We start from the raw sequence: 24012 nt of genomic DNA on the forward strand, positions 1-24012 counted from the left end.
TGCTGAATCCTCCCACAGACCGTACGGGAAACATGCATACGGCCACGGGAACTCCACTCCAGCTTTACGCCCTTCGCCATGTTGGTTTGTTTTCTGGAGCCAGAGGAGCCGTTAGAAGGTCAAGTGCTACATTAATGGAAGATGCTAGGAACCTTTGGTTAGTAAGGTGACATTTACAGTTTAGACACATGGACTGCAGTACTGGACTTTTCTAGAGGTGCAGGTGAAAACATGGTGTCAGGTTGGACTTTAGCCGGTCTTTAACCTGCAGCTCCCTCGCAGAAACGTGTGATGTTGGACTGCACCAGTGCAATAATAATCCAGTTAAGAACAGTCTGCAGGGATCGTGGATGGTTTAAAACATGAATGTAGATGCCCTGTCATCACCCACTGGCCTCTGAAGTATGGCTCTGAAGCCACGAGTTGAGCGTTTTCACTGTCACCACATTTGTGCTTTAAAACTAATATAAACGAATATAACGGATGAGTTGTAAAAAAAAAAAAAAGGTAAATGGCCTGTATTTATATAGCGCTTTACTAGTCCCTAAGGACCCCAAAGCGCTTTACATATCCAGTCATCCACACATTCACACACTGGTTGTGGTCATATCCTCCTCATGTGTTTATGACCCAGAACGACTGAGTCCATAAACTCACCAGGAAAGTGTTTAGAGGTCAAATGCGAGATCAGATATACTCAAAGCATAATCTTGAGATAAACAGCATAAAGCAAGACTGTCTGTATTTTGAATATGTTTTACAAGGCCAGCAGGCACCAACAGTTCAAACATGTTCATTAGTCCAAACTAACTGAGGTGACACCTGCCTCCAACACCAGCAACCAACAGTCAATCAAAGCGGAAACATCCCAAACTTTAAGTAGTGGTTCAGGTGGGAGAGAAGGCCATCGACCAATCGGAAGGTTGATGGAATGATTCCCGCTCATGCAGTCCTTGTGTTGAAGCATCCTTGGTATCAGTAAGATACTGATGCCGAGGGCTCAAACTGAGTAGAAAGGCACTGTATAAGTACCGGTCCATTTGATGTACAGAGCAGAAATATGACACAGAGACTCAAACAGGCTGTAACCATTGACACCTCACATCTGTAGCCAGCCTCAAGTGGACATGAAGGAACTGCAGGTTAATTTTTATGCTCCAGAGGTTGCACCCCACATGATCAACTCGTTTAACTCATTTGCTCTTTAGCACCACCCTCAGGACAAACTGCACTTGAGTTTTACCGACTGACTCAAGAAATCACACCAACGTTTAACCAGCCAGGTCTGTTCTCCTCGAGTTTTCTTTGTGGGTAAAACCCCTTCGAGGTCTGAAACTCTGCAGCAAAAACCTTTTCATTCTGAAAACAGCCTCTGGTCTGCTGCGCCGTCCCGTTGCCACGGCGACCTTGACCTGGATAAGCAGCCGGAAAATGGGCGAGATGATGGATGGCTGTGTGAACTTCTGAAAGTAAATGTTTTTTAATCTGGATTTGTTTACGGGCTCCGCAGAGTGAAACATAGGCAATAACCAAACAAACTGTAATACAACACACACATTAGCCACCGAAACACACACACACGCACACAACCCCACAGCCCATCAATCACACACACAGACACACTGCTGCGCTGCTACATAGCTGAGTTTCAATCAGACGCTGAGAATCTCATCAGCATTCACAACAAGTCTCACCAAACACACACACACACACACACGTACACACACACACACACACACGTACACACACACACACACACACACACACACACACACACACACACACACACACACACACATACATAAGGTTCTGCATCATTCAAGACATTTAAAGGTTATATATTATTCTATTTATTCCTTGTTCCTGTTTGATTCATGTTGTTTGCTTTGTTTGCTTTTTGATCCTAGGGGTTTGTTTGCCAGGCAGATCATGTGACTTTTATTTGCCTATCTTGCATCACAGAGTGAGATAACTTTAAAAAGTCTCTAACACTTCTTCACGTGGCCACCAGAGGTTATTAAAACTTAACTACACACTGTAACAAGCTGCTCACAGCAGTGACCTGTGACACTGCTTAAAAATCACTCCACAGAAACTTTATTTCCTGTCTTTCACAGATATTTCACCTCCGGCTCTCCTATTCTGGAAAGCACGTTGAGTTACCATGACTACCGGTTAACGTCATCTGTCCAGTCCTATCGGCAGCTCATGTGCACATTGGAGACGACGTCTTTAACCCGTTCATACTCATTTCCCCCACATCTCACCTGTCTTGTCTTCAGGCCTTCTTCCCCTCGAGCAGCTCTCGGGTGTTTTCGGCGGCCCGCGCCAAACTGTCAGCCATCAGTGCCTTCTCCAGACTCCTCCTGGCCTGGTACACTTTCATTTCCTGCTCCCTGCACGCACGCACGCGCGCACACACACACACACACACACACACACACACACACACACACACACACACACACACACACGTCTTTTTCTATTAAGATGTCTTTACTATTACTCGTAGTCCACAGTCTGCTGGTTTCTCCTGACAGTTTTAATTTCATATAAAGACCATTTTTATAAAATACAAACCTTAAGCAACTTTATTAATCAGAGCAAATGTATCAAAGCCTGCAGACTAATCCTGCACCTCAAGCACTAAATCTTAATACAACGATGATGAACAGAAAACATAAATCATAGAAAGTGACACCTACATTAAAAATGAATAAAATTAGAGTACACAGTTCTGATTTTGTGTGTCCAGTCCTACTGGCTGATTGGATGCATGTATCAGCCTACAAGAATTGGTCGCGTCCATCACAGTGTTTTTGTTTTTGTTTTGTTTTTTCATTTTTTTTGCTATTTCAATAGTTTCATCTTAACCTTGTATTTTGTGTCATGACTGGATATTACAGATGCACATAGCTTTTGGGTATGGAAACTCGAATTATTTTGCCTCAAATATGCATCCTTTTTATCAGCCAGCAGGGGGCGACTCACAGAGCTGCAGCTGTGTAGAAAATGGCTACAGGTTCACTTGATTTATGAGTACTGCAAGCACTTTCCTGCTGAGTTTATGGCCTCAGTCGCTAGGTCAAGTCTTACTGGACATGACACCAAGTTCATTTTGTAAATTGTGGTCCCTGGTGTGGTGTGCTCACATTAAACACGAAGCAGTTACACTCAAAGTCTATGCAGAAAACTGTAGGACTTCTAGTGAAAAACTGAAAGTAAGTCTGTTCCAGTTGTCGGATATTTAAAAGATGCAACGTGCTTCTAAGTTTATGTGCTTGGTTATGCATTATTCATACTGAATAAAATGCTTTATCCACTTTCTACATTTTGATCACTCTGGTTCAAAAACAAGAATTATCCAGGACACTTATCCAGAATACTCACTGGTTGTTGTGTTATTATCCAATGATCTTCACTGAAGAAGACAAACTGAGGACATATTTATCACTTTTATATAAAAATACTGTTGTAATTAAATGTATTTGTGCATGTAAACACCAGACTGTAAAACCCATTCTGATGTAATCAAAATGAAGACATTATGTCGCACATGGTCACGGTGATGAATTTCTGGCTGTCCACATACTTTTGCAGATGAATTCTACTCTTGATTGAGCCATTAATCAGACTGAGTTTAAAATTCAAAGTTACTTTAAAGCAAACGTGTAAGCTTTTCTCTCTGTGCTGAACCATCCTTTACAGAACACAGACTCAGCCTCATGTGTACATCTGAGACTGAATCTGGATCAAGAAAGAAAACACAGTCAAGTCAATCGAAAGATGCTTTTCATGGGATAAATAAGACTCTTAATTAAAAACGGAGATAAAAAAAAAATAGAAATTGTGTCAAACAGCGGGAGAAAGATATGAATAAGCTACCCAAAATGAAAACGTGAGATTTCAAAAACAGAGCTGTGTTGGCCTGATGTGCCACAGGAGGAAGAGGTGGTGGAAAGATGAGGAAGAGGAGGGAGAGGAAAGGAATGAGAGCAATTTAAGATGACAAGCACATTCAACTGGAGAGAGAGAGAGAGAGAGAGAGAGAGAGAGGGAGAAGGAAAGAGAGAAAGAGGAGGTAAGAGGGAGAGAATGGGAAATTAATGGAGGGGAGAGATAAGGAAAGGAATACGAGGAGGAGGGATGGAGGAAAACAGAGGAGGAGGAGGGGTGGAAATGGGATGAAAGATGAAGGTGGGAAAACAAAGGAAGAGGGGGATGAAACATGGGAAGGATGACGCCGATAAAGTAAGAAAGAATGAAACAGTAAAGAAAGGAGAAGTGGATGGAAGAAAAACATCAAGAAATATAAGAAAGGATTACAAGGGGAAAAGGAAAGGAGCACAGAAAAAATAAATGAAAACAAAATAAGATTAGGAAGGAATGAATGGAAAAGAACGAAGGGAAAGGGAGTAAAAGAGGTGAGAAGAAAATAGGAAGAAAAAGGGGGAGGAGAGAAGATGGGAGGGAAGGATCTCGTGAGGTATTCGAGTGATTCTGCTGTAATGGCTTTGGCCAGCTGTTCTCCCCAGTGTTTTCCACTGGACACACACACACACACACACACACACACACACACATATATATATATATATATATATATATATATATATATGTGTGTGTGTCCAGTGTTTTCCACTGGACACACACACACACACACACACACACACACACACATATATATATATATATATATATATATATATATATATGTGTGTGTGTCCAGTGTTTTCCACTGGACACACACACACACACACACACACACACACACACACATATATATATATATATATATGTGTGTGTGTCCAGTGTTTTCCACTGGACACACACACACACACACACACACACACACACACACACATATATATATATATATATACATATACAGCCAGATGTGTGTCCCCACAGTGCCTCCTGCTGTCAGCATGTATTAATTGCATTCGTGCTTTATAGGGACCCTGGTCTGGCAACACAGACAGCAGGAGCAACAGGATGATACTGGAGAATCAGCTGCTTCGCTTTTCAGATAAATTAGACTATATCAAGCCCACAGGCATTCAAAGCAAATAGGAAGTAGGAGCCCTGATGTCCTTATAAATCAAGAAATCCTGGTGTCCTATCTATGGTTTTGTGTAGGATAAATATGTACTGAGCACTCAGTTAGCATTAGCCAAGAAGCTAACTAGAAAGAAAACACATCCAGAAGAGTGTTTTATATAAACAAAAACACTTTTTTCTCCCATATTACAAAGCTGTGACATCACAACTACATGACTGGTCAGTTGTTGTTGTTGATCTTGGACCAACATTATTATGATGATGAGCAACAAACCCAGCACAGGGATATGGGGCGATCGTGGCTCAAGAGTTGGGAGTTCGCCTTGTAATCGGAAGGTTGCCGGTTCGAGCCCTGGCTTGGACAGTCTCGGTCGTTGTGTCCTTGGGCAAGACACTTCACCCGTTGCCTACTGGTGGTGGTCAGAGGGCCCGGTGGCGCCAGTGTCCGGCAGCCTCGCCTCTGTCAGTGCGCCCCAGGGTGGCTGTGGCTACAATGTAGCTGCCATCACCTGTGTGTGAATGTGTGTGTGAATGGGTGGATGACTGGATATGTAAAGCGCTTTGGGGTCCTTAGGGACTAGTAAGGCGCTATATAAATACAGGCCATTTACCATATCACACCGTTCAGAAATCCAGCTCAGCGCCTCAAAATAGCTGAGTTGACAGACACCCAGCAAACAGCTAGCTGACAGCTACAGCCGCCTGTGTTGCTAACTTATCCAGACTAATGAATTTCTAAACACCACCATGTATATAGTTGTGGGAGTACAAACAAAGCTGTAGAGATCAAACCACTTTTCGTATCAGGCTGTAAGCTTCTACCTACATCTTTGGAGTCAACCTGAAGTGGCCATTAAACAGGCTGTAGCTTTTGGCACGTAGAGGAAGAACCACATACTTCCTGGGAATCATAGTAATAATGGAGGTAATCATGACCTGTAGCTAAAATGCCAATGTCTTCAACCTCCCATATGCAGGTCATTCAGAGCAGATAAGAACAGGCTTTGAACATTTTTGGCTCAAAACTTATTTAGCAGTTTGATATTAAATTGAATCACATGTTTCATGTTAATTTCCCAATGTGGCCTCCCCCCCCCACCCCACCCCCCTTCGACTCCCTTCATGCTTCATTTCTCCTCATCTCTCCTTGTCTGTCTCCTATCTCATCACCTTCTCATCCTCCCCTCTCACTACAACTGATTACTCCCCCTACCCAGCATGCATCAGTCATCAACCCTCATCTGTCTCATCCTGGAAAGCGAGAATTTACATTTTTCCATGTCTAACACACAAAACGCAGCTATGCTCATCAAACGCCATAACCGTCTAACAGAGAAAACGCATCACATAATTGTATTCAATCTCACTGGTTAGCTCATACAGTATTAGCCTACTCACCAAGCATTACTGTACTGATACAGTGGATCCAGAAAATATTCTAGAAAAATGATATGCTTTTCAAGCAATCTACAATTAATGAGACATTAAGTGGAAACAGCTGCTTTTCACTTTAATAACTCTTCAGATGTGTCCATAACTGACTGAACACCTGGAGAATCTGCCAAAAACATTGATCAGGCCTATACTGTAGAGAGAGCACACCTGTATCTTCTCAAAGAGCATTAAAAGTAAACTGGGATAAACATCCACTTCACGTTCCAGATAAACAATGTCAAGCCCACGAGCATTTAAAATCATTAAAAAACAATAGAGACTAAATAAATAAATCGGAATCTTTGTTGTCCTGGCTTAAATAAAATTATAAGTACACTAATATTAATACACTGGAGCTTAAACCTGCTTAAACTGGTTTGTGGACATCTCCACCACATGTGCTGAAAGTTGGGATATTTGGACAGGAGATTAGCTGTTAGCTAACACTAGCAGACACAAAGTCACAGACATCTGTTTATTTGTTCAGTATTAGTAATAGACTCGTACAATACTAGAATTTCACTCACCAAAACTGGAGCACAAACTTCTTAGATAGTCTGAAACACGTACTTATAAGACCCACTAATTCCCTTAAAAATGCTTCAAAACATAACAGCACAAACACAGTCGACAGGTCCAGGAAAACAGTCAAAACAGCACATGAACAACTGAAGAACAAGTCTGGTGACCTTGGGAGGCTCGGACAAACCTCAGAACTACCGGAGTGAGATCTGAGGTTGCTCCAGTTCCACTGGAGCTTGAATAGTTATGTCAGGACGAATTGGAAAAAACTGACAAATTCAGGCTTCCAAAGCTTGCCTGAAGAGACACAAAGCTGTAACTACAAAAAAATCCCGTTTTCTCTTTGTTACGCTATCCCTTAAAGTGTGCAAAAAGTAAAGAGGAGTTTCTAAATCTACAAAACCCGCAGAACGTCAACGCCTTATGTCCATCAAAGGACGATGCTTACAAGCTGAATGGACGCAATCTGTTTAAAACTGGTGATGACAACATCTCTTAAGACGAATTTAGCTGCAGATGCAGGAAAGCCCACTTTGAGGCTCCAGTGAGAAAAAGTGACAATCCATTAGGGGTAAAACCAAGAATTAACGAGGTTTAAGTAAGGCTAGCATGAGTCCATGACTGTTGCACATAGACTCTTAGGTTGGAACTCACATGGCGTTAACGTTAGAAGCTTATAGTCTGCATCTTTATCCTACAATAAGGATCTGTAGCTACTGTCATATTTTGAAATATTTTATTCTGAGTGTATTCTGAGCTTTCTGCTGAGCTGTGTGTGATTTGTCACTTCTGTGTGTGATTCAACTGAGGGCACAATTAGCATTTGAAATACTGATAAATGATAAAAGACGGTCTAAAGAGTCATAAATGTCAGTTATGCAGCCACAATAAGCTGCTGGTCATGCTGAGCCGAATGAGAGCGAAGCAGAAAAATCTGACTGCACTAAATAGAGAAAAGAAGAAAAAAACCTTTTTTTAAATTACAGCTTTTCCATTTGTAAGAGGGGAAACATAGTAATAAAAAGAGTGAATCACATAAATCAGCACAAAAGTTACTAGAGAATTTTTAAGAGCACTTGCAGCAATTAAAATTTCTGCAAATATTCACACAAGTACAAAGGTTCAAGGATAACATTTTTTTTTTCAAGTTTTAGTAAATAGAAGTGCAGAATAAATCGCCACTAAAAACAGCTTCATCATTCAGGAGGAAAACCTGCTCAAACACACTGAAGGTGAAGATGAATACAACTTCTCTGAGTCACTGAGTGACAAAAACAAGAAAAGCAGGACTCCTGATTCTTAAACGCAATAATAAAGATCACTTATTTTGGACCAGATGAACAGAACAAGGTCACCAATGTCTTCTTGGATGTTAACCGGCTAAAGAAACATCACCTTTACATATAAATGCAGTGAAAGAGTTAAAGGTGAAAGTCTTTCTTTTGAGTCTATTACGAAGACCTTTACTCGGCTCAGCCATTCTCCAATTCATGTTTACCCACTCAGCTATTTTCTGTTGATCTGAGGTCTGAACCGTACACAGCCATCCAATCTAAAATCGTGTTAGACGCGGTGTCCCAGTTACACCTCAGCGCTGCGTTAAATATGCAAACACGTCTCTTTGCCTTGCTTTCACACATCTGACATTTTATTTGGTTGTGAAACCGTCTGATCACTCAAGCGCACAGACTACCCTATCAGCTGACAACTTTTTAAATATGTTTTTAAAAAAAACATGTTTATATCATTTATGTTACTGGGTCATGGTGCACCGACTTGCACAAGCCTCAGGATAGTCAGTGCTTAATGTTTACACCAGCTTTTGTGTCAATGGCCTTTTTGTACTGATGACCACGAGACGATGAATAAAAACTAATTCACGAGGACAAAAACTATGATGTATGAAATAATAACAACGTGAAAATATTCTGGACAGATGACGAGATCCACTCAGAACTAATTAAGTTGTGCAGAAAAGCAGCACGAGTTTGGAAGCGATCCAATCAGAAGTAATCTGCTTGTGCAGAAATGTGAGACGCACCCATTTGATCCACCCGCTGACAAGTTAAGCTAACTGCCAGGATCCCTGTTTCACCCTGAATGTGATAAAAAGGAGACATTTTGCATTTGATGTCAATTAAAGAGATGCTTTGTGAACCATGTGGAGGAACTCGTTGGTACAGCAGTAAAAGAAGGTCTGGATTTAAATCTGCTGGTTGTCTGAGAAGTTCACCAAGCTGCTCAGATGTCCTTTTGCTTTTAAACCAACTTTATACGTAAATGGATGATTTGATTTAACCCCCTCAGATCTAAGTCATCATGGAAAGCATTTATGCTTATACATTGAGGATATGATTTTTATTGTCTCACTGATGAATCCATAAAGTGCAGCAAAAAAATAGGCAGAAATACACAGGAGCAATTGCTGGTACCGAACAGGTTAATCACCGCAGTTGTTCTACTGAAGTGTACGTCAGGTTAGACCGTGGGTTAGGTCACAGGGCTTCAGAGGACTTTGTGGTTACAATGTAGCTGTGGCACAGAATTTCCACTGAAGCATAAATCCTCTGTTTCTCTAACATGTATGTCTTTTTTCTATTGTTCTCCCAACTCACACCAACCAGGAAAGATCATGATTCTCCCTGACACACATCAAAAACTCCTCACTTTTTCCCAAAAAGGTCAGTTTTCCCAACAAAATCTAAGGTTGAGTTCAGATTTGGATGTGAGGATTTACACTTCAGAGGGTTAAAAGCAAATGACTGGCAGGTCAGATTATGCCCAGAAAACAGGGTCCATGGATATTTGCTGCTTCGAGGTTAGTTTATCTGTTGAATTAACTGCGAATTCAGCTTTTCTCCTTTCAATTTTAAACAAATCTCAGCATTGTTTAGTTGTCTGGATGCAATGTCTTTAAGATCTTTTCAACAGGTTGCTCAAGAGATATGCGAAAGGAGCTTGAACATTCGGAGTAGAGACACTGCTCCTAGGTGTTGAAAGGAGCCAACACAGATGGTTCAGGCAGCTGATCACAATGCCTCCTAGATATCTGCCTTTGGAGGTTTTCTGGGCATACCCAGATGAGTGTAGAGCCCCCCCCAGGGACAGAACCTGAACTTGCTGGAAAGGGTTTAAATATCTAATCTGGCCGGGGAGCACCTCATCTCCCCAAATGGGAACTGAAAAGCTCTGCTGGAGAAGCATGTCTGGAATATTCTTCTGAAAGCCGACATAAGAAAAGTGGAGGAAAATAAACGGACGATACAAGAAGCATGCCAAATTTACTATTTGTTAAAAGGTCTGGCTTACAGTATTTCCACCGAAGCACAGACAGCTACCACTGCATTACTTTGATACTGAAGAAAACTTTTAAACAAGCCCCGGAGCTCTTAGCATGTTTGTGTATGTTTGTTTGCAGTGGACTTCAAAGATAATGATCTCCTTGGAAAGTGTAAGTCACACTGTGTATCATGTCTTTGTACTCTGATTAGTTGTGACTCACAAGAAGCACTAATTACAACTAAAAATGCAGCAACAGGACACTCAAAGCTTTAAAGTACCATAATTGCCTTCTTAAGCTGTGTGTATCTGTGTGTGTGTGTTGATTGTATCTTTCACCTCTCAATATGAAAATCCCTGTTCCAAATTAATCTTTAGAGCTGGGTTCACAGAGAGCTGGCACAAACATTAGCATTTTAGCACGGCTTCAAGTGCTCATGTCAGAGGGAGAAGCATGCACTTCTCCCTCTTTGGTTACAATCAGCCGAATGCCTTGTAGTGACTGAGAGCTGAGGGGGGACAAAGACTGTTTGAGGACTGTGGGTCTTACCGGATGTGCTCGTCGGTGACGGTGAAGGCCTTGCAGAGCGGCTGGGACGTGTTGAGCCAGATTGCCGGATTCTTCTCAGCCGCTACAGACGTCTGTCCCGTAATCGGAGCTGAGCTCATGTGCAGAGCGCTGGCGATGGCCGACAGCAGGGTGTCGTCACTCGCATCTGGACCGACACCTGTCCAATGAGAGAATGAGATCAAGAGATGTGTCAGAGGTCAAGACAGGCTGAAGGACTGGATTCAAGCTGTTGTTGGAGACCTACTCTGCAATCCTTTGGGCAGGTCCATGGTACGCAGGACCTGCTCTGTGACGTCTGATGACCGCAGACCTTTCAACCTCTTCTCCCAAAACAGCTGCAGACAGACAGACAGACAGCTGTTTATCTGATCATCTCACTGGTTTTTGATTAGTTTTGCTTGTTCATTTTCAAGACATTTTCAAATATAATACTTTAAACTCTTAATGTCCATCAGGCCTCATGAAATTGTTCAGGGTAAGGGTTAGAATCAGAAATTCCTGTTTGAAATGCTCAAATGGAAATCTTAGATGAACTACAAAGCAAAGGTAAATCTTTAAAAGATCTTCTAGATTCTCTATATTTGACTCAGCATGCAGCTGAAATCCAACCTAACCCTAAAGGCCATCGCACGCTGGGCGGGTTGTGAAAAAGTGGCGCTGAGTTCATTCAATTATCAAGAGAATTTCCTGGTTTGATCCAGGAGTCGAAGCTGCATGACAGCATATTTTTGGATGTCAGTGGGATCGTTTGAGCTGTTGTTGGCAGAGTTGGGATCATATCTGATGAGGCAGAGAAATCGGTTCAGTAAGCTGACTGACCCAGAGCAGAATCTAACTGTGTGGCAGAGGTAAAATAGTATTATTTACTATTTACATATCACTGTATATTCAGTGCTGCTGCATATTTTGAGCTACAAGCACAAATGCAAAGATCTGAGTGGCCAGATCAGTTTATTCAAATAACAAATTTAAGAAAATCTGCACACCTGAGTCAATGACAAGTGCATAGAAGGAAAGAAATCTGAGAAATATAGCCTAAACTCCACAGACCATCCTGCTTACCAGATCTGTTTATTCACATCTAAAAACTCAAGCCAGCCCAAAAGCATTAATGCTGCACATTCATTCAGAGACTAAGTATATTGAGCTTGGAAAGAAAAGCGTCTGGACTTCTTTAAGTTACTTGAAGACGTTTCACCTCTCATCCGAGAAGCTTCTTTAGTTCTAAGGTCAAATTGTGGAAAGTCCCCGATTTAAGCCGTATGGGAGTGTCCCCCTAGAGGGTCATGAACCCCCTGTTGATCCTCTATCTAATCACATTTGTTAAGGTGTGAAAGCGGGTGTGGGTCACATTCAGCCGATGTTTCGGGTGAACTCACTGTGAAACCTGACCCCACCCTATCATGTGATTTCCTGAGGTCAGATGGCCCAGGATGTGAGTGGGCGTTAAGGCGCCTGGAAATGGATCTCAAAACTGGATTATAGATGGCAGACAGTTGGTGTCGTAAACCACCACCTCTGTTCAAAGATGGTCGTTCACAGTGGACATAGATGGCTTCTTTCACTCCTCTTTCAAACCATCACTCACACATTAATGTTAGCCTCATGGTTTAAGGTTTTAAACAGGGCTGGATGTAGATGGGTCAGCAGGGACCTGGAGGAGGTTAACAGGATAATGGAACCAGGTTCCTTTCCTGCTGCTCTGCTTTAACTGGACAGAGTTAAAAGACAACAGTACTGTTGTTAAAAACTTTTATAGTGAAGAGTTCCAACAAGGAAAAAATTCGATACTGAGGGGTAAGTTGGACTCTAGCTCTAAAGATGTTGCAGGCAGTCTGATGGATGCTAACCTCTTACTGTTCAGTGGCAGAAAAAGAGCTCATTTTCATCTAGTCTGTGAACCCAAATGAATGTCTTAGAATAGAAGAACTGTGGGGCTTAAATGCATATTTTATCACCTTTCATTAACAGTATCATTCTACCCAACATATTTCTCTCCCTCCAATCATCATTCAGTCCTCCGTGTGCTGCTTTTCCCATGATGCTTCAGCACCCTCTAGTGGTTCCAGCTGTCATTACACTCTTCTCCTCACAGCCGTCTCTTATGTAAGAGCCTGACCTCGCCCTCCTGAATTACCTGTATGTGTATTTGTGTGTGTGTGTTTCAGCGTCTCACCTGTTTGGGCTGCTCGATCGCTCGCTGCAGGTCTGTCTTCACCTTGTTTCCGGGGTGACTCGTAACCTTGGTAACGGGCTGTTTAAAGATGGAGGCCGTCTGTCTGATGGGCAGAGCTGTGTTCAGGTCTGGTTTCCCTCCCTGCATAAGACAGACACGAATCTGAATGTTGGTGTTTGGTTTCTTTTGCTCCCTGACTTCCCTCCCACCTTCTTGTCCTTCCTCCCTTTTATCCTTCTTTTACTTTAGCTTTCTCCTGTTCTTTTCTTCCTTACAGGTCACATTTACCTTCCTATACATGAGGCAGAAATATTAAACCTGTGGTTGTTTCTGTGAGTGTTTGATGTAAGCTTAAAGGGTTAACTCTAAGCTGAGACAACAACAGGAAGTGCGTGTTTGTGTGTCTCTGTGCCCATAAGTAATGAAGTGTGAAGAGCAGCAGTACAGGGTTGCGAACCGTGTCCATACAGCACACACACAAACACATACATGCTGAAATTAACACTGAGGATGTGTAGATTATCCGTTTAGCAAGTAAATCTTGCTATGGCTCGCCTCTCTCCGCAGGCGCTATTTTTTTCACCCTACTCCACCTCTGATTGGTCCACACTTTATCCACTTAAACAACCATACACAGTCTATGTTTGATTACAGTCAGTGATCACAGTAAATGTTGAATGGATTGATACTTATAAAGCACTTTTTACTCTAACTGAGCACAATGTGTTTTTGCCCAGACACATTTAAAATACATTTCACACCTTCAATCTACAGTCTCTACAGAGGCCGATCTGGAGGATTTATCTAGTCTGAAGCTGTTTCATACATGCACTGCAGCTCTGAACTCTTCTAGCCAAAACCAGACATTCACCGCCAGCGAGTAGGCGTCATCTCCCAGTCATTTCCAGCAGTAGTCATTTCCAGCAGTTAGAAAACTGACTATTTCCTGCTGTGCTTCATGTATGAAAGGACAACTGTGGGAAAAAATCCCACCCTAATTCTCCTTAACTTCTCCACAGTTTACATGTGAACTTACCAGGTCTGTAGTCAAGACCACCTAAGTGGTTCCCCTATTTGTGTGCCGCAGAGAAAAGGCAAAGAGAGCAGATCTAACACCAACAATTTAAAACGCAGATGACCATGGCACATTTTAGATCATAACACTGACAAGATCAACGAGACAAGAAATAAATGAGACAAACAACCGACACCAGTCAGAGCCAAAATGATGATGCAGATTGGTCTTGAAGAAGAGAAGTCATCCAGAGCAAAACAAATCAAAAGCAGCATGTCGATTCTGGGCGAAAACACCCTGAAGGTGGAGACAAGCTCGGGCCGGGCCCAGCGCAAACTACCATTCAGATTATCCTGAACTAGGACGAGTGTTAATTAAGACACCAGAGTGGAAGTAGACAAGTCGACTTTGAATACATATCTCCTTTTTGTGTTTTCAAAGTATTAGAAGAAAATCAACTTTAAAAAGATCCACTGAGGGAGTCCGATGTTTCCTCAAAGCTCTAGAATCCCTGTAGCCCATAAATTCATTAGGATTCATAATTTATGTGTTTGCTTGTAACGTTTGTCTGTTTATGGACTTTTGAAGAAGCCATTACTAGGTTTTGTGCTTTCATCTAAAGCCACCAACATGCTCCCAGTTGTCTTCATTGTTATCATTATGTTGTTATTTATGGGGCTAAAAACCAAGTTTTAACCTCTTATAACATCTAACAACTCCTTTTATTTGGAATTTTCACCCATTTGACATATCCAGATGGAAATCTGTGAGTCCAAACTGCATGTGAGACAGCTGATTGGTTGATTTATGATGTCATTTCACTCTGTTTGGGTTTCCCTCCTCTTGATTTTCTTCTTTTATTTTTACATCATGGTTTAAGAAGCGTCCGTTTAACTGTACCCCACTTACTTCATCCTTAACTACTGACTAACTATTTTAACTAATCATCCACTTCTCCCACTTTCACAATGCCCAAACAAATCTCAGGCAAGATAAGGAGAAGGCTCAAAGACAGTAATTTATGAATAAAGGGGTTATGACCAGCTTTTTCAGTGTGAACATTAGGCTTGTTCTACATTTCCAGAACTAAAAATCCTTACCTGACTTTAAATTTAGCCCTCCCAGGGTTAAGATCTGAGTCTAAATATCCATGAGATGGAGGTAAAAAAAGACTTAAAATACGCAAAAGGGAAAAATAAAGTGACAACAGTGAGCAAACCAAGGAAGCTCAAGGCTGTAAAACCGAGGAGGGCAAAATACATCCGGGTCAATATACCCAGGCTGTCCCTGATAACAGGACTGCTGGGATTACACTTCCATGTGGACGTGCACACAGTCAGCTTTTGAGTCGACATGGATAATTTGGAGCGTAAATGAAGCCTATGAGGTCTAAGACATCATCCAAGTACCCCACCGGTGTATATTTCAGAAAGGATGCAGGCCCTATTCTCCCCCAATACATAGAAATCATGTATTTGAGCATGTGGAGAAACAGGTCTGAGCTTAACCAGGAATCTGATGTTTGTTATGCACATGTGACCAGGTTACTTCCTCTGTTTGAGGAAGTAACCTGGTCACATGTGCATAAAATCACCCTGCTATCAAACAGAATATCATCTCAATCCGCTCTCACTCTCTCTGACTCTCCAATAACATGAGGTTCAGCTGCTGGGTTTTTATCTATGCAAATAAGTCTGTGTGACTCAGGTATATTCACACGATGGATAAACAAGCACAAAGTTCTTGTTACCCTGTGACCTTTCGACCTGTTGCCGGAAGAGTTTTGTTAATCTGATAATCTGTTAAAGCACAATACACACACAGTCACTCCCACACAGGTGTGATCCATCTGGGTTACCTTGGCCATGCTCAGCGGGTCATGTCGGAATCTCTGTTTGTTTTTCTGCAGTTTTCCGGGCATCATCTTGCCCGTGCGAAAGTCAAAGCATGCCAGATCCACTGTATTTCCAAGGTAACGGGACAGCTGGGGCTTACTCCGGAACTTCTTTCCTGAAGGACTGGAGGATAAAATGGAAAGGACGCTATCATTAAAAAGTCATACTTATAACATCATAAAGAGAACCTATACTACATTACCAATGATGAGTGCCTAACATGGCCTGGGGTCAGTGTGTGTACAGGTAATCCCTGTGAGCTGGAAGCTAAGACTTATTCCTTATTCCACTCTTCGCTCAGTATTATGTCAAATAGAAGGGATATACGTAATATAGTCATCTCAGAAAGTGAGTACAAACTCCCCTCCCACCTGCGGAGTATTTATTTATTGTTTGTTTGTTTGTTTGTTTGTAAGGTAGAGTCAATGAGAGGAAAGCTGAATTAAAGGGATAAAAAAAAATTCAGACAGAACATGAACTGAGAGGCTGTAAACATCTTGATGCATATCCAGGTAAGTAAATCTCCAAAAGGCTGATTCTGTTCATCTGGACGTAGCGTTTTCAGTGGGAGAAACATTTCATCACTCATCCAAGTGACTTCTTCAGTCATTATGCAAATGTACTGTTTATAAGATTGGGGAAACCTGCAGTCAGCTGAGACTGAAGAAGTCACTTGGATGAGTGGTTAAATGTTTCTCCCACTGAAAACGCTACGTCCAGATGAACAGAATCAACTTTTGGAGATGAGAGGCTGTACCATAAATATGGATTATTATGAGCTGTAAATCATGCAAAGCGATGTTTGTAGCTGAGTGAAAAACCCTGTTCCTTTGGTTATAATCCCATTTCCAAACAATCTGAAGTCCTTCATTCTACCGTGAGAAAGCTTATTCACAAGTGGAAAACATTCAAGACAGTCGCCAGTATTGAGTGGACATCCCAGCAAATTCACCTGAAAGTCAAACTGAAAGTGCAAAAAAAAACCCAAGAGCTACATCTCAGACTCCGCAGGCCTCAGTCAGCATGTTAAATGTTAAAGTTCATAACAGCACAATCAGAAAAAAAGAGAACGAGTAGGACTTGTTTGGGATGGGTTGCCAGGGGAGAAGGCTCTTCTCTCTAAAAGAACACAGCAGCACAGTTAAGCTTTGCAAAGCTGCATCTGAACAAACCACCAGACGAGACCAAAGGGGAGCTGGTTGGCCATAGCGCACAACACCATATTTGGAGAAAAGCAAACACAGCATATCAGTACAAACACCTCAGACCAACTGTCAGCACAGCGGCGGAGTGCTGAGGATTTGGGCACCTTACAGTCACTGAGTGGACCATGAACTCCTCTCTATACAAAGGGAATCTAGAGTCAAATGTGTCCATCTATGCGGCTACAGCTTGGCCCCAAACTGGGTCATGCAACAGGCAATGATCCCTAGAACAGCAGCTAATCTATAACTGAATCACTAAAAAGAAAGAAATAGAGGTGCTGCAATGGTCCAGGGAGAATCCTGAACTCAACCTGACTTACATGCTTTAATAGAGGACTTTAAGAGAGCCGTGCATCAATGAATGCCAGCAAACCTCATATACGCATGTGAGTGTGTCCTCAGGGTAATCAAAGGTGTAGAGGTCCAGTGTGTAACAGCACAGACACATTCATTTAGGTGTCACACAGTGGAAATTTGTATTTGTCTTTTATAATTAATTTATAATAATGTTTTGATTTTAGTGTTTATTTGTGAGTGTAGTTTTTATTTGCATGATTTTATTCTAATGTTTGTATTGCATGTTTTAGTGATTTTCTAATAACAACAATAATAATAATACATTTTATTTATAAAGACCCTGTCAAGACACCCAAGGGCACTTAACTATAGAATAGAACACATAATAGGACAATGACAAAATGAAGAACAATAAAAACAAAAGCACAGGATAAAATGAACAAACAGTGGGTTGGTATGAATATGCAGCTTTGAACTGATGGGTTTTGAGTTGAGATTTAAACTGGAGGAGAGAACCAATGTTTCTTATATCTGGGGGTAGAGTTCCATAGCCTGGGAGCAGAGCAGCTAAAAGCTCTGCTTCCCATGGTGCTGAGGCGGAAAGGAGGCACAGCAAGCTGGATAGAAAAAGAGGATCGAAGTGAGCAGCCAGAAGAGGTAGTGCTTAACAGATTAGAAATGTGAGGAGCAAGATTATGGCCTTGAAGGTGAGCAGAACAAGTTTGTTTTTATCTGGAATTTCACTGGGAGCCAGTGAAACATTGGGGAAACATTGTTTAATCCACTGTGGACTGGCTGGCCATGGGATAAAAGTGGTGGCATCGAGCGACAGACTCCAGTGCACAGTGTAAGCTGGGCTGGGACGTGACGAACACAGTGGAGGGAAGAGACAGGGACAGGAGGCGTCTCCTCGTCTGCCTAGGAATAAACCTTTTCTGATTATACCTGTACCATCTCGTACCCTGGGTTTCTGGTGCACCAGCTTTAGTGTCTACATAGGCAGCAGCAACAGAAGCAAGAGTTAGTTTTACTCTTCTTCCAGCATTTCACCGAGTGTCTCTAGTGTTAGTCAGGATAATATTATACGGTCTATAACTGAAAGACTCTGTGTTTCCTTATGGCCTGAAATTATTCCGTGTGGGTGTGGAGGGTAAAAAAAGGGTCCTGATAAACATGAGTTTGTGAAACCGGTAGAGGCCTCAGCAGGGCGTTGCTGCTCTTCCAGTAAACTGACCTGTTGTGACTGGTTTTCTTACTGGAAGTGATGAGTCACTTCAAACCAAACTGAAAGTGAGCCTTCAGGATGTGACGGAGCTCAGACGTCTCTGAGCTGCTACAGTGACAGGCCCAAGCTGTGCAGATCAACAGGAAGTAAAGAACAGCCACCGGCTCTGCGGCAAGGCTACGATGCCGCAGAGCTGCACCAGGAGCAACTTCCTCTGCGATCTGACGCAGAATGCTGAGCAAAAAGGAAAAACGTAACAAGCAGCGCTCCAAACTCAACTTTAATCTGCTCTGGAGAAGAGCTGAGGCAGGAGTATTTCTGAGGCAGAGAGACACAGACGCTGAGGTTTTCCTGCCTGAATGCACATTACTGGATAAGAGAAGCGCGGGGGGCAAGAAAAGTGCAGAAACAGTGAAATAGAAGTGACCCTGCATCTCACTCTCAACTGATTTTTTTTTTCATAATTTACTACAACACAGAGATGTTGTGATTAGGGTGCATGGACATGTCCTCCTTCATATGTCAATCACATGCATTTGCAAAATGATGCCTGATTTGTGTGTTTTGTGACCATATGATTCCAGCTAACATGACCTTTAGCTGTGTTCAAAATCATTCTAAAGATCCAAAAATTCTCAAAGGATATCACTAGAATTTAAAGAAACTGCCACCAAATATTCATAACATCAATACATATGCTGGTATTGATATTGGATCAATATTAGCCCAATACGGTCGATACTTGCTTTCTATCCTCTATGTTCTGTATGCAGCAAATAAAGTATTTTATTTAGGAAATGAATATGTAGTATGAAAAATGTCTGACCTTTTCTTATCGACTGTTACATCTTTATTATTTATAGCCTACAGCACATTAAAACAACTGAAGGTGACCCAAAGTGCTTTAGAGACAGACACTTTTATATCCCAGATGTCCAAAAAACATAGTTTGAAAACAAACGAAAAGCTAAAAAGTGTGTTCTGTTTTGTTTTAGTAACTGATTCCGGTGGAAAGTCAGAATAACAGTGATTTAGTGATCAGATACCTTTTATAGCTTAAAAGTAACACTATCAGTATTGGTATTGGCAAGAACAGCCCTGTGTTTACTTGACAATACAGTAAATACAGCGACAGTAAAATTTGCAGTGTCATAGAGCACTGCTAGTAGTAGTAGCAGTAGTAAAAAGCATGATAGAAATACTTTATGCAACACATTTTTGGTAACTCTTTTATGTCCCACTCATTTATGTGTTGTGCTAAAAGAGATATAAACTCAAGCTGAACTGTGGCTGAACTGTACTTTGATGCAATACAAACTTGTACCACAACATGGTGCAATGAGTCATCCATCTATTCTCTTCTGCTTGGTCAATTTGGGATTGCGGGAGGAGCTGGAGCCTATCTCAGTGGGCCTAAGGCGAGAGGCAGGTCACACCCCGGACAGGTCGCCAGTCTGTCGCACGGCACAAGGATTCGTTTTAACTTCTAATTAACCAGGTAAAAGAGTGCACTCTTGCGTCATGGGAAAAAAGCCAGGCCTCTTGAGGTCTGGCCCCTGGTGGTGAAATATTTACATTTGAATAATTACAGAAAATACCTTTAATGTACGCCCTCTTCAAAATAAATCTACACTAATCAGAGCGAACGAAAAACTAACAACGAAACGAAAACAAAATGTAATATACTGAAATTACAAATTAGGAAAAAAAACTGAAGCCTAAGTGACAGGGGAAATGCAGAGATTTGTGCTCTGTAAGATAACACAGAGCCATTGCCTTTAAATGTATGTGATCCTACTCACCCCTAAAGACCCATTTTGAGCCAGGAAAACCCGAGATCACCTACTGATTTCTTCTAAAGCCCCACTTCACCAGCCTCATTCATTTACATTCAAGTCCTCTGATTTTTCAGATCCACTGGTAAAGATCGCTTACATGTCCCAAGGTCACACCTCAAACAAAACGGTGACAGAGCTTTGGCAGGCACTGCTCCATGTTTGTGGAATCAGTTATTACCTGCTGTAAAAGGTGACCTCCATCTCTGCTTTGAAGTCAGGTCAGAATCCACCTTTACTCCCAGACCTCCCCAGCTCACTGCTGGGTGCTGGTGCTTGATAATTCTGTATTCTGTGTCCATTTTTACTTTTTCATGTAATGACATGAGTGTGTATATGAATGTGCATACTTCATACAACACTATGGTCCATGAAAGCTGTGTTTAAATGTGCTTTACACAAAACACAGAAAGTAAAATTCATCTTGCAGTCTATTATTTGAACAGGACACAGTTCCGTCACAGCTGCTGTGCTTGTCTTCAAGGCTATTTAAAAAGCTATTATAGAAAGTTGAAGTGAAACTTCCACAGTCTCTTCCAGCTAACTCAGGCAACAGCAGCACAAATGGCACACCCAGCTTTACGTTTCCCAGCTTTATGAAGCAGACGGTTGGCTGTCTGGGCACAGGGACAGGATCCTCAGTGTTATGGACATTTCCAACAGTAGTTTGCCTCTGACAACATCAGGAGAGAGGCCTAACCCAGCTAGAATGAGTGGTTATCTTACTGTACAGCATTTGGAGATAATAGCTTTACACGATGCCCGCTGGTATCAGTGCAACATGCTGTTCTTTACCCAGCATATGTCAATAAGGGAGTCATGTGGCTGTCAGGAGACGTTAAATAGATGTACAAGTGGCACTGAAGCGAGACACCATGATACATTTTCAGATTCAGACTCTCCTTAAGGTTGATAAAGAAACAGTTACAAAAACAATTTATACATCGACTGTATATCAAAGGTGACCACTATAGCCCCTTTTCCATTAGTTTCTACTCAAATAGACCTGCTCGGCCGGGGTTCCAAGGCGAACCAAGTAGGTACTGAAATGTGATGTCGTCAAACTGCAGGCCAACGATTGGCTAGTCTGTGCCGACACTCAATGAGTTAGGAGAGTGTCTCATTCACTGAAATCAAAAAGGAAATTTGTAATATAAAAAAAGCCCCAGAAAACACAGCAACAATGGAAATGGCTACAAAATGCAACGCCGTGGTCCCAGAGTCCGACAGAAAGTCAACTACTGAGCACCAGGCATATCGTCCACCTTTGTTGTAACATTCATGATGCATACTAATTCCATCAATCTAAATGTAAATGTTTGACAGAAAGCACTTATATAAAAAACAGCATAGATGTATGGGTGTGAATGGGCAAATGAGGGTCCTCAAGTAGAGTAGAAATGTGCTATATAAGAACAGGTCCATTTACCATTTTGGATGACATATTTTGCAGATTCAGTGTTAGAATTTTGTCCACCGCCATTCGGGTTTTTTGGAGCTAGACATGTCAAGGAGTGGAGTGCTAACTTACCAGCTAATGTTAACTTGGTTACACTGTTTGAACCAAACATTTTCAGTGGGAGAAACTTGTTCTTCCAAGTGACTCCAGGCTCAGCATTCTGCAGGTTTCCCCCAGTTTAAAAACGGTACAACTGCATAACGATCTAAACCAGCACCATTGCATAACAATGAGCAGATCAGATCAGTTTCATGCTCATTCATATGCAAATTGTCACAGCAGTTAATCAATGACCACGAGTACTACTCACTGAGAGTTGGAGAATGGCTGCAATCACAGCACTAAACAATACTGAAAGATGTCCTCTTAGATTCCCTCTTTGGCTCAAAGATTGTCATTCCCCTTTTTTTACTTAAGGAGGTCAAGAAGGCAGCTTATGTGAAAAGGTAACGGCCACCTCTGTGAATAGTACTCAGGGCCATTAACGGTCATGACAATTCATTGTTAAGCAATGGTGGTTATGCAAGTGTATTGTTAATAAAGTCAGACTAAATTAATCAACATTCTGGGATTTAGATAGCAGATGCTTACTATTTCTATTTAACTGACTAAAAGCTACAACGTCACTTGTCAAAACTAGAGTTTGTGTGTATGTGTGTGTGGATGGTCTGTCACTACAATTAACCACACAAAAAGACATTTTATTTGTCATTTACTGGCATTAATGGGATCAAAAGAATAAATAGAGAGGTTCAATTTAAAGAGTCAAATGAGCTGACAAACGTGAGGCCTTGAAACCTATATTTAAGCCCTGATAAAACCCAAATGAGTAAGTTCTAAAAACGAAAACTGTGAACACGTTCAAGTCAGACATTTTAATATTGGAGTCTATGGAAATTGACTTACTCTGAAAGTCTGCCTCAGGTGGACTTTAGAGAAACTGCAGGGTTTCTTTTAGTTTTCGTTATTGGTTTCATTTTTGCTCTTATTGCACATTTATGGAGGTATGAGGTGTGTCCACTGTAATCTCAATATCTGGATGAACTTCCCACCAATGTTCAAGCACTTTGGTTTGGCTTGCTTCGGTCATCCAGCTGTTCTTGGCCCCCTGCTGCCACAACTCTGGTCATACAGACATTGTTACATTGTTGTAATGCTGTTATTAAGAATGAATTCTGATTGGCTACTTTGCTACTGTGCACTACATTGTAACTTCTCAGACTGAAGCCGAGCCTCTGGTTGGTCCACTGAGTGTGAACAGAGGTGAGCTCACAAACAGTCCAGAGTCAGCATTGGTACCACAGCCGAACTGCTGACTGATTATCGGTTTGCTGTGTAACCACTGATCGATTAGTGTGATGGGCTACCTGTAGTAGTAGACGTCGCTCTTTCCGGCGCTCAGCCCGGACTTCCTGATCACTTCTTCTTTCTTCCAACCGGGCGGCAGAGCGGGACAGTCCGTCCTCTTTCTCTCCATCATAGCGCGTGTACCGATCCCACGGTTCAGGCTCCTGTCGGATTAATCGATCACTTGGTAAATCCCGGCGTGGACCCCCCAGACGCGCGGCGTGCTGGTGAAAAACCAGCGGAGCGACGTCACGGACGTTACGTTAACGGTGGCTCTCACACTCCCTCCGCCCTGCTTGTTTATGCTGCTTATTTTGGGTCGAACAGAAACAAACACAGTGTTCCGGTTCGGGCTGTTCCGGGTTAAACCGCCTCCAGGTCCGGGTTTACTTCAGTTTACCTCCTGAGAGAAGCAACGGCTTATCCGGGGATCCGATCTGATCTAAAGTGAACTGAACTGAACTGAACTGAACTGGACCAACGGCAGGCTGTGACGTCTGAGATATCACACACACACACACACACACACACACCGCGATTAAACTCAGACGCGCACGCTCACACGCACAGACACACTCCCCCAGAGATCGTCTTGAGATCAGAACACTCACTCGGTGTTAGTTTAGGTGAAACAGACTCTATCAATCTATAGTCTGAGGTATGAATAAACCTGTAAACGTTTGCATAATAA

General features: G+C 42.0%; 1 protein-coding gene across 1 annotated transcript in view; it reads right to left on the reverse strand.

The window, feature by feature from the left end:
* Positions 1-23995, reverse strand: part of mbd2 (methyl-CpG binding domain protein 2) — a 31864-nt gene extending 7869 nt beyond the window's left edge. Inside the window, exons 1-6 of the mRNA XM_082541664.1 lie at positions 23342-23995; positions 15917-16076; positions 13044-13184; positions 11112-11202; positions 10847-11024; positions 2268-2396 (exon numbers count right to left, since the gene is read on the reverse strand). Of these exons, the coding sequence (XP_082397790.1) occupies positions 2279-2396; positions 10847-11024; positions 11112-11202; positions 13044-13184; positions 15917-16076; positions 23342-23454 (801 nt within the window). The 5' untranslated portion in view covers positions 23455-23995 and the 3' untranslated portion in view covers positions 2268-2278. The remainder of the gene's footprint in view (positions 1-2267; positions 2397-10846; positions 11025-11111; positions 11203-13043; positions 13185-15916; positions 16077-23341) is intronic.
* Between the last annotated feature and the right edge of the window lie 17 nt (positions 23996-24012).

The sequence above is a fragment of the Aulonocara stuartgranti genome (assembly GCF_965226115.1).
Source record: "Aulonocara stuartgranti genome assembly, chromosome: 7".
Taxonomy (NCBI): Eukaryota; Metazoa; Chordata; class Actinopteri; order Cichliformes; family Cichlidae; genus Aulonocara; species Aulonocara stuartgranti.